The sequence below is a fragment of the Corythoichthys intestinalis genome, chromosome 22 (assembly GCF_030265065.1).
Source record: "Corythoichthys intestinalis isolate RoL2023-P3 chromosome 22, ASM3026506v1, whole genome shotgun sequence".
Classification (NCBI taxonomy): Eukaryota; Metazoa; Chordata; class Actinopteri; order Syngnathiformes; family Syngnathidae; genus Corythoichthys; species Corythoichthys intestinalis.
The window spans coordinates 7462741-7474917 of NC_080416.1; the positions used below are offsets into that span (position 1 = coordinate 7462741).

General features: G+C 41.4%; 1 protein-coding gene across 1 annotated transcript in view; it reads left to right on the forward strand.

Moving 5' to 3' along the window:
* Window positions 1–12177, forward strand: part of LOC130910911 (ephrin type-A receptor 7-like) — a 747396-nt gene that overhangs the window by 328084 nt on the left and 407135 nt on the right. The window contains exons 6-7 of the mRNA XM_057828557.1: window positions 10780–10814; window positions 10900–11050. Of these exons, the coding sequence (XP_057684540.1) occupies window positions 10780–10814; window positions 10900–11050 (186 nt within the window). The remainder of the gene's footprint in view (window positions 1–10779; window positions 10815–10899; window positions 11051–12177) is intronic.

The following is a 12177-nucleotide window of genomic DNA, read 5'->3' on the forward strand; positions in this document are numbered from 1 at the left end:
GGCTACGTTCATACTAAAGGTCTTAATGCTCGTATCCGATTTTTTCGTGTTTTTCCGACTCGAGTGAGGCATTAACTTGACGGTCTGAACGTGACAAGTCGCATAGAACTGGACCATTTCAAATCCGATCTGGGTCACTTTCGTATGTGGTTCAAATCCGATCTGGGCCACATTTTTCCAGACTGTCGCGGCGGTCTGTACTGTCCAGTCCCGCAAATCGGATTTAACGCAGCAATTATGTCATCAAATAGCGAGAGAGTCGTTACCGTAGCGATGCACCTGTGCGTTATTAGCGCCTAGCTTGCAGTGAACACGGCTTTTGGGGACGGGCTGGGCTTGACAACAGTCATAAAAAATCAAAATGGGTTGAGGATAAGCCTGAGAATGCTCAGTTTTCTCTCTGTTCCAAGTGAGCAATATTTCAACATTGCCTCCACGGCCGAGAGTCGGGACAAACTGCCCGTATGTGTGTGTGACGTGCAGTGCGTGCATGCTATCGATCCATATAAACTTTGAATATAAGCCTAAACGGGGATTATTTAGGTCTGTTATTTGTGTCCACCTTTTGAAAAGCAAAATATGATATCCCTGGAATGACGGATGACGTCTGTCATTTGTTTTGATGCTTCTGCGCATGCGGGTCTTCTTGCTTAGCGCATGTCGGACTGCGAATTAGTGCGCATGCGTGATGCTTGAACGGTCTCAATGGATAAAGGCAGTCTGAACGGGCACGCCAAAAAAAAACGGATATGACAAAAAATCGGATTCGTGCATTAAGACCTGTAGTATGAACGTAGCCTAAGTGTCCGGTTGGTCTGAAGAGTTTTTAATGTTTCACATTGAGAATATGACTTTCTCACATTGTGATCATTCAACAGCGAACAGGAAGGGGTTATGGGGGTACAAAAGAAAAGAAACACAAGAAAGAAAAGAAACACAGCAACAAGAAATACATTGAATGCCTACACTAACTATTAATATGTTGGTGCTTTCGTCAGCTAGATGTAGTTCCGGTTGACACCATGTGGGGGGCCTGTTGACCCGGGAAAGAAAGGGAGGGGGGTGGGGAAGTCTATAAGCTAAGTGATTGGGAGGGGTAGAGTGTACACAAATCAGCTCTGTGATATAAAACCCAGTAATCGTGTGAATCTTTTGTGAGTGTAAGCCTGTTGACAACCGACCCTACGCCGCCCCACCCGAGTGCGCCCAATCACATCCAGCTGCACGCGAGCCCCGACAAACACGCGACAGCTACGCAGACGAGCGGAGAGTGAACAGTAATTTTCAGACTATAAGCCCCTGCTTTTTTCCCTCATTTTGAATCCTGCGGTTTATAGTCCAGTGTGGCTTATTTGTTGATTTATTTGGGTGAATAGGTAACACTTTGACAGCGGTGTAATAAGACTGCCATGAGAGCGTCATAATTATGACATGACACTATCATGGGCATTGCTGAATGCTTATTACTAGAGATGTCCTGATCGATTGGTATGCCGAATTAATTTTTCAAAAAATTTATCACGTTAAAATATTTGACGCAATTAACGCATGCGCTGCACGACCCACTCGCGCATTGTCGCGTTCAATCTGTAATGGCGCCGTTTTACCTATATATAGAGCTAAAAGACAGCGTAAAATGAGTAGAGTGAATTTTGGCAGCCTTTGGAGCCTTTTCTTAATTGGCTAAAGCCTTACAATCCCGCTCCCTAGGATTAGAAATATCGTGTGACGCAATGTGGGGAAGAAAGGTAGTAATTGATCTTTTTCTTAACACCCTATGTTATTTCCCAACGCAGAGAAGATATATCAATTGGTACCACTACACACAGTCATGGTTGCACTTCCCATCATGCATTTGGGCAGAACAGTTAAATGGCTACAGTATCATTTACTAAAAGCTCAACAAATACACTAGAGGGCAATATTTAGTCACAATATACAAAGTCACATTTATCCTTTAAGAACTACAAGTCGTTCTATCCATGGATCCCTCTCACAGAAAGAATGTTAATAATATAAATGCCATCTTGAGGATTTATTGTCATAATAAACAAATACAGTGCCTATGTACTGTATGTTGAATGTATATATTCGTCCGAGTTTTTTTCATTTTTTTCTTAATGCATTGCCAAAATGTATATGATCGGGAAAAATTATCCGGAATGATTGGAATTGAATCGGGAGCAAAAAAAAAAAAAAAAAAAAGCAATTGGATCGGGAAATATCGGGATCGGCAGATACTCAAACTAAAACGATCGGGAGCAAAAAAACATGACCGGAACAACCCTAATTTTAATTGAGTTAATCGCAGTATGGCAACGTTATGAAACCTAAACTGTGTGGGCTCCAACTTTTCATTTTCTTCCCAAACTTTGTCACAAAGGGTCATCTAAGAAACGAATTCTAACTATGGAAATAAAAGCCATAACAATTTTCACCTCTCTGCCCTCTTCAAAAGGTCCATGTAGTAATGAATGAGTTTCCCCTGTACATTTTTTTTTCTGCAGCGAGCCCTGTTCTTCGGGGTGGCTAATTAAATACCTGTCTTATGAGTCCTGATTATGGTAATCAAGTGCCAAGCAGGCGGGTCTCTGTAGATCAGACTCTGGATGTCCTTGTGATTAGAAGTGTAGCAGAGTTGGAGAAAAACCAGGGAGCAGCTCATTAGTAGGTCTAAATGTAGTCGCGGCGCTCCGGGAGGAGGCGGACGCAATCACTCCTGGGAGAACGTAAAAAGGGAAATATTGAGGTTTGTGTTTGCATTTTAGTTTATACAATAAAAGCAAGTAGACACAGCTGTGTAGCAGGTCAAAAGGTAGAAAAGAATTGATGGATTGATGATCTGTTTTAACTTAGCAGTGGATCATTTGCTAATTATAGAAAACCTAGTAGGCAACTTCAAAATTATTATTATCATTAACTATAATTAGCATGATAGAAAATAAATCTAGATGTCGATTACTTTAAAGAAGTGTTGTTTTAGCAGATTGAAGAACATTTGAGTCACCTTTAGGGAGCACAGGTAGTCCCCGAGTTACGACATACCCGACTTAAGTGATTTTGACTTTACGGCACCGGAGTCTGGGCCGCCATCTTGTCTCTGGTCGTTTTTTTGTGTTTTTTAAAGTGTATTGTTACCTCGCCACCTCTCAGCATTGATGGTAAGTAAAGTATAAGTAAAGTATATTATTTGTCATTAGATGATCGTAAAATTCTTATTTTTTATTATTTTTTTTTGAATGGCGTTTCTTCGGCGCGCCTCACAGTCCAAAATGACCGTCACCGTTCAAATAAAACAGAATTTTCGCACAAGACAAGGAATTTTTTTAATTAACCATAACACCCAAATTTGCCATTTGCCCTTAAAAAAATATATATATATATTTCAAAATGTACAGTGGGGCAAATAAGTATTTAGTCAACCACTAATTGTGCAAGTTCTGCCACTTGAAAATATTAGAGAGGCCTGTAATTGTCAACATGGGTAAACCTCAACTATGAGAGTCAGAATGTGGGGGGGAAAAAAAAAAAAAAATCACATTGTATGATTTTTAAAGAATCTATTTGCAAATCATGGTGGAAAATAAGTATTTCTTCAATACAAAATGTTCATCTCAATACTTTGTTATGTACCCTTTGTTGGCAATAACTGAGGCCAAACGTTTTCTGTAACGCAAATTTTTTACACACTGTTGCTGGTATTTTCGCCCATTCCTCCATGCAGATCTCCTCTAGAGCAGTGATGTTTTGGGGCTGTTGTTGGGCAACACGGACTTTCAACTCCCTCCTTACCCCGTGGCGTCAACATGATAAAAAGAACGGTGAGCAAAAATCCCAGAACCACACGGGGGGACCTAGTGAATGACCGACAGAGAGCTGGGACGACAGTAACAAAGGTTACTATCAGTAACAACATGCGCTGCCAGGGACTCAAATCCTGCACCGCCAGACGTGTCCCCCTGCTGAAGAGAGTACACTTCCAGACCCGCCTGCGGTTGGCTAGAGAGCATTTGGATGATCCAGAAGAGGACTGGGAGAATGTGTTATGGTCAGATGAAACCAAAATAGAATTTTTTGGTAGAAACACAGGTTCTCGTAATTGGAGGAAAAAGAATAATGAATTGCACCATACCCACTGTGAAGCATGGGGGTGGAAACATCATGCTCTGGGGCTGTTTTTCTGCAAAGGGACCAGGACGACTGATCTGTGTAAAGGAAAGAATGAATGGGGCCATGTATCGACAGATTTTGAGTCAAAATCTCCTTCCATCAGCGAGGGCATTGAAGATGAGACGTGGCTGGGTCTTTCACCATGACAATAATCCCAAACACACGAAAAAATGCATTTGAAAGCTATTAATTATTTTTTGATTGAAGTTTTTTTTGACTGGAGCAAATTTTTTGATTGAAATAATGTTGATTTGTGTTTGGGCCACATTTTGGTTAGGACATTTTTGTCTTTATTATTCAATTAAAAAAATAAGTTGCTTCAAACAATATATTTTCAAGAAGAAAAATCACTTAAAAAAAAAAAAAAAAAGAAAAATTTAAATGGTAGAAAAACGTTTTTGAATGTGAAAAAATATTTGAGATGGAAAAATTTGCATTAGAACACTAATGAAACAATCCTTTTCAATTTTTGTAGCAGTTTTATTGCTTTACAACGTTTATATATATATACATATATATATATATATATATATATATATATAGGAAAGTCTATTTCATGCAATTACACTTTCGGCCACCGGGAGGGCCTGGGCCCCCTGGCCCCCCCTTAAAATCCGCTTATGATTATGACGGTCTGACAGCAGTGTTATGACGCCGCTGTCAAAATATGTTAACAAATAAGCTGCATTGAACTATAAACCGCAGGATTCAAAATGAGGGAAAAAGGTAGCGTTTTATAGTCCAAAAATTATGGTGTTTTTGTAAGAAAATATGTTTCTAATGATTTACTAAGAAGTATCTTAATTTTTTTACTTTATTTTATCAATCCGGCATATTATACATGTTTTTGGATAGTTATTTTGAGATTAAGGGTACTTAAGGGGTTAATTCTGTCTTGCCCGTAAATTCGTGTTACGTCGCCAGCGTAGGAACTGAACTCGTTCGTATTTGGGTACATCTAGGACAATGGTGGATGCTGGTCTTTCAATGAGGGGACTCTTAAAGTGTGTTCGCCTCTGAGTGCTTTATGACAGAGGAGAGACTCAGCAACACCCGCTACTCATCAAGGAAAGAAACTAGAGTGCCAGTGTTCAACTCCCTTAACACAAGTCGCTACAATTAAAACACCAGAAATAAAAGCTAAATTTTTTTGCTAGGTGCCGTTAGGATAGTTATGAAAATATCCTGTTCAACTCAGAACAATGGTATCAAAATTGAAAAATGCCTCCCATGGATGTTAAGACAAGATCACTGATGTATGTAACTGTTAACCCTCTCAGTTCAAATAAAATACACGTCTATCCAAGTCAAAATTCAGCTTTTTTATGTGCTCATCTTATCCAGCGCGACAGTCCCTGCATAACACAATGTCGACTTTGTGTGCGCTCGCCGGTCGCTATTTGACATCATATTGAATTTGGCTGGGTTGAAGACGGGGTGTTTGCCGAGGCTAATTTACCTGGGGTAGACCTCACCCGGGGCCGGGGAGGGGCCGATAATTAAAATGGCCGGCTACCGCTGGGCTAGAATATTCATGGGAGATTACTTGCAGCTCCTCCTCAAACATCCCTACATTGGTGTCTCGTGTGCGGCGTGATGGGAAATTCGAATTTTGCGCCTGTTTGTGATTGTCTCCACTCTCGGGCGACCTCTCTCTCTCGCCCGTTACGTAAAGCCATCACATGCTGCGGGAGGTATTTAGGTCAGCGCCGGGCCCGAGATGAGATGAAAGATGGGGAGGAAGCGCGGGAGACAGACGGAGAGGGAAATAATGAAATTGACAGCCCCCGTGAGGTGATGTCAGCATGCTGTCCTCTCCTGTTGATGGATGACAAATGCTCAGCGTTCATGTAGATGACTGCCACGTTGCACATCTCACTTAGGGAGCCGCCATTGACAAGTTGTCTGCTGTTCGAGAGATTTCGTGACTAGCGACTTACGGCAAGTTAACGGTTAACTACTAATTGGTAAGTTTTGGGAATTGCGCATTGACATCAGAGCCACCAAAGAAGTAGTAATCCAGTAGTACCTCGACATATGATCCTTTCAGCATCCGACGTAGCTTTGTCAGGTTTTTAATAGAGATATGCAATCGATCGGGTCCGATCACGTCATTTTCAAAGTATCGGAATCGGCAAAAAAATATCGGACATGCCTTTTTAAAAATTTTTTAAAATTTTATTAAATCGTTTTCTAATTGTATTTAACGTTACAGACGTAATATGTTGTATCCAGAGTCTTTAGTTTAGGCCCAGGCCATTTTGGGGCCCTAAGCAAAATAATGCAAAGGGGCCCATATTTTTGGCCCACCATTTTGTCACAGTGTACTGTGAAACCCATACATGCAATCCAACCTATACGTCCACATTTTGTATATTAATCAGATTTTGTTGCACTGCATACTTCAAACTCCTCACCCCAAATGATTGTCAGTGCTTACAGTAGATAGCGCCAAACATTTTTCTAAAAGAGGAAAGAAGGAAGTTAAGGAAGAACTTTTATTTTTTTTTTAAGCTTGTAATCACGTATCAAAAGTCAAATAAAGCAAACTGTAGTAAACAAAATAGAATGTAAATCAAACAATTGCCAGATTGGGGGCCCCCTAGTGGTCAGGGGCCCTAAGCAGCTGCATAATCTGCGTATAGGCTGGGCCGGCCCTGTTTAGACTTAAGGTAGGGTTATCAAATTTATCACATTAACGGCAGTAATTAATTTTTAAAAAATAATTTATCACGTTAAAATATTTAACGCAATTAACGCATACGGTGCACGACCCACTCACGCATTTTCGTGTTCAATCTGTAATGGCACCGTTTTATCTATATATAGAGCTAAAAGGCAGCGTAAATTGAGTTGAGTGAATTTTGGCAGCCTTTGGGGCCTTTTTTTAATTGGCTAAAGCCTTACAATCCCTCTCCATACGATTAGAAATATCGTGGGAAGCAATGTGGGGAAGAAAGGTAGTAATTGATCATGTTCTTAACACCCTTTGTTATTTCCCAACGCAGAGAAGATATATCAATTGGTACCACTACGCACAGTCATGGGTGCACTTCCCATCATGCATTTGGGCACAACAGTTAAATGGCTACAGTATCATTTACTGAAAGCTCAACAAATACACTAGATGGCAATATTTAGTCACAATATACAAAGTCACATTTATCCTTTAAGAATTACAAGTCTTTCTATCCGTGGATCCCTCTCACAGAAAGAATGTTAATAATGTAAATGCCATCTTGAGGATTTATTGTCATAATAAACAAATGCAGTACTTATGTACTGTATGTTGAATGTATATATTCGTCCGAGTTTTATTCGTTTTTTTCTTAATGCATTGCCAAAAAGTATATGATCGGGAAAAATTATCGGGAATGATTGGAATTGAATCGGGAGCAAAAAAAAGCAATCTGATCGGGAAATATCGGGATCTGCAGATACTCAAACTAAAACGATCGGGATCGGATCGGGAGCAAAAAAATATGATCGGAACAAAACTAGTTTTTAATCATTTATTTCAGAGCTTGTGCAACACAACACGGCTGCTGTTCCCCGCAGTGTTTTTTTTTTCAACGATGACTATAACGAAAATATTTCATCGAACAATTTTTTTTCGCAAATGATAACAGCTAAATACGTGTCTTGGGAGACTAAAACATAACGACATGAATGACAGTTTTCGTCTGACAAGGCGAGAACGAGATGAAAACGCACCATAGTTTCCGTCAGATGTTCGCAATGTGTGAAATTTTATGTGTAGTTAGACTGCAACTTAGCAGTGTCTGGTTGTGTCACTCATGTGACGTGCTGTGCCCCCACCAACTCACCCGCTAGTGTCCTCACCAGTCTCCCCATTACTTGTTTCGAGACACACACGCTAAGGTTTGTCTTCTTGTCATGGCAAGAGAGCAGAGAATTCACATTTGTGTTAGCACCAGGCTATTGCTAAAGGCGAACGTCCTCTTCAACTCTAGGACAACTTTGTTTGTGGCCTCCCACAAACAGCAAAGTCACCCAAAAAGATCATCTGTTTTGAGATCTCCCCGACGGTCCGCCCGCAAACACACGTTTACTCTTGGGTTGTCTGTAAATAAGCAAAACAATCGCTATTAGAAAACCCCAGAGAACTTCATCAACGCCCTCTACACGCACGACGTTTAACTGTTTGGTGTGCACTATCGTGAGTTGGCATAATTGGTCCATGGTTTTTTGAAGAAATGGAACAGTATCGGTATCAGTAACATCTAGCCGTTTTGTCAACATGATCAATGAGTGTTTCCTGCCAACACTGAACCAGATGGGTGTGGAACATGGGGCAATATTGAAATGTCTACGGAATGCACGTTGCGTTGCGACGATTGAGCGACCGCTTGAAAAAAAATGCCTCAACAGCAGAAGCGCTTTCCACCTTTGTCCACTCCATGATGCTCACTGCGGTTCCTGAAATATAAACACAAAATAAATAACATACGTTAAGAACCAAACTTTACGCCCCACCCTCTCAAATAAGTCCATCCCTACAATGCTCAAAGCAACTACCGCTCCAGGGCGCCAAATTTAAATCAGCAAGTTGCTCTGACCCACCCTGCCAGCATAACCTAACTTGATCGACTACCTTCGATTAAATGACACTGTGATCGATTGCTTCTCGTTGGTCACCCGAATGTTGTGACTGAATTTTTGTGGTGGGAATTTTCCCGAATTTTGCAACTGAATTTTTTTCCCGAAGTGATTTTTCACAATGGAATTTTTTTCAGACTGAATTTTTGCTACAAAATTTATTTGCGGTTGAATTTTTGCTAATCACAAATACGTCGAATGTCTAATTTTGATGCTGAAAATAATGTGTTAGCAATTCAAATTTAAACACAGATTTACTTCGATAAATACGGTCCTATTTAAGCATAGGTCTGTTGAACAGGGTCACACTGAGAAGTAGATATTTCATTGATCACCCCTGTTAAATACAGTGGAGCAAATAAGTATTTAGTCAACCAGTAATTGCGCAAGTTCTCCCACTTGAAAATATTAGAGAGGCCTGTAATTGTCCACATGGGTAAACCTCAACCATGAAAGACAGAATGTGGGAAAAAAATCCAGAAAATCACATTGTTTGATTTTTAAACAATTTATTTGCAAATATTGGTGGAAAATACGGTAAGTATTTGGTCAATACCAAAAATTCATCTCAATACTTTGTTATGTAACCTTTGTTGGCAATAACGGAGGCCAAACATTTTCTGTAACTCTTCACAAGCTTTTCACACACTGTTGCTGGTATTTTGGCCCATTCCTCCATGCAGATCTCCTCTAGAGCTGTGATGTTTTGGGACTGTCGTTGGGCAACATGGACATTCAACTCCCTCCACGGATTTTCTTTGGGGTTGAGATCTGGAGACTGGCTAGGCCACTCCAGGACCTTGAAATGCTTCTTACGAAGCTACTCCTTTGCTGCCCTGGCTATGTGTTTGGGATCATTGTCATGCTGAAAGACCCAGCCATGTCTCATCTTCAATGCCCTTGCTGATGGAAGGAGATTTTCACTCAAAATCTCTCGATACATGCCCCCATTCATTCTTTCCTTCCACAGATCATTCGTCTTGGTCCCTGGTGCAGAAAAACAGCCCCAAAGCATGATGTTTCCACCCCCATGCTTCACAGTGGGTATGGTGTTCTTGGGATGCAATTCAGTATTCTTTCTCCTCCAAACACGAGAACCTGTGTTTCTAAAGTTCTATTTTGGTTTCATCTGACTATAACACATTCTCCCAGTCCTCTTCTGGATCATCCAAATGCTCTCTAGCGAACCACAGACGGGCCTGGACGTGTACTTTCTTCAGCAGGGGGACACATCTGGCAGTGCAGGATTTGAGTCCCTGGCGGCGCATTGTGTTACTGATAGTAGCCTTTGTTACTGTGGTCCCAGCTCTCTGTAGGTCATTCATTAGGTCCCCCCGTGTGGTTCTGGAATTTTTGCTCATCGTTCTTGTTATCATTTTGACGCCACGGGGTGAGATCTTGCATGGAGCCCCAGATCGAGGGAGATTATCAGCGGTCTTGTATGTCTCCCATTTTCTAATAATTGGTGCCACAGTTGATTTCTTTACACCAAGCGTTTTATCGATTGCAGATTCAGTCTTCCCAGCCTGGTGCAGGTCTACAATTTTGTCTCTGGTGTCCTTCGACAGCTCTTTGGTCTTGGCCATAGTGGAGTTTGGAGTGTGACTGACTGAGTTTGTGGACAGGTGTCATTTATACTGATGAGTTAAAACAGGTACCATTAATACAGGTAACGAGTGGAGCCTCGTTAGACCTCGTTAGAAGAACTTAGACCTCTTTGACAGCCAGAAATCTTGCTTGTTTGTAGGTGACCAAATACTTATTTTCAACTCTAATTTGGAAATAAATTCTTTAAAAATTAAACAATGTGATTTTCTGTTTTTTTTCTCCACATTCTGTCTCTCATGGTTGAGGTTTACCCATGTTGACAATTACAGGCCTCTCTAATCTTTTCAAGTAGGACAACTTGCACAATTGGTGGTTGACTAAATATTAATTTGCCCCACTGTACATATATATCCTCATAACAGTCTGTTTTTACCACTCTAGGTTCCAACAAAGATCATTTTTACCCAAATTTCTCGGTAAGTATTAAGTGATGCCCTTCCTTCTCTTTTTCAAGAATCAAGTATTTTGTGACCCCTGATGTCACCCGTGACTACATTTCAGCTTTGTGGCGAGCCAAATAAAATACCCGTAGACTTGCGGCGGATTCGGTTTCTCATCATTCTTCCTCCGAGCGACGAGGTGAAGGATGCAAGGGCGAGCATCTTTGAGAAAAGTGCGTGGCGGCGAGGTAGGAGAGCGGCACGAGGTGGAGGTGAGGGTGCTTGACATGCTGATAGGCAGAGATAAGCATTTTTCTGCCGCTGTGTTGCTAGGTGAGCCAATGACCTCTCCGGCTCGTTGATTATAGTGTTTGGCCGCGCCGTTATCTCTCCACTGCAGAGGGAAGTGCGTACTGTCTGGAATATGAAACTGGCGTCAGGCCGGCAAAATGGAGACATGCGTCTTTTACAGCTTATTTGAAAGCGCGCGAAGGGATGGCGGCGCGTTTCGTGTGTGTCGTTACCACCTGAGGTCAGCTCGCGGGGGGGTTGTGAGGATTAAACGTAGCGTTGGGGGTGAATTCATTATTCATGGGTCCATTTTCACATGCCGCAGTCATACCACTCACCTCCCAGTGGGGGTGTGCATGCAATTAGATAGTACTTTGACATTTGTTGGCTTTGGTGGTGACTGAAGTTCAATCCATGGATGGAAATGGTGGATAGAAATGTGGAATATTTGCTCGCATAGTGAGACTCATTTTCTCTCATCACGATAATCGTATCGTGAAAAACTCGTATCACTTTTTCAAAATAGCAAAATAGTTACTGTTTCGAGGCTCTGAGAAAATTTTGACATTTTGTCCGGTAAACAATTTCTCAAATTATTCAAAGGACCTATCGCAACGCCCAAAGGATAGCAGGGCACGTAAATGGACATCTTTCGTTAGCACGAAGCGAATGAATTTCACGCCATCATCGAGTCGTGTTCTCTGCTGCAAACACTTCGAAGATGCCTGCTTCCTTAACCGGTCTGCTTATGATCAAGGATTTGCCAAAAAGTAAGTCTGATTTTTGGATAGATGACTGATGACTTTGTCAAAGCATAGCTGCCAACTGTTGTGGAATGAACAGTATAAGCTAGCGACGTTAGCCGAAAGTTAACTCGTGGCAATCCCCGATCATAGTTGTTGTTGCGTTTGCTAGGTTAAGCGTGTTTAAATTGTTCGTCATGTACGATCTTGTCCGAAAGGGTTAATCCAATGTCAATCGGGAAAGGGGTGTGGATGTGCATATAACCGGGTCGGCGTCGCGGTAATTCACGGTCACGTTGCAGTAAGAGACACACACCGCCGGTGAGTTTGTGCACATGTATTTGTATTATGTATTTCCACCTTCA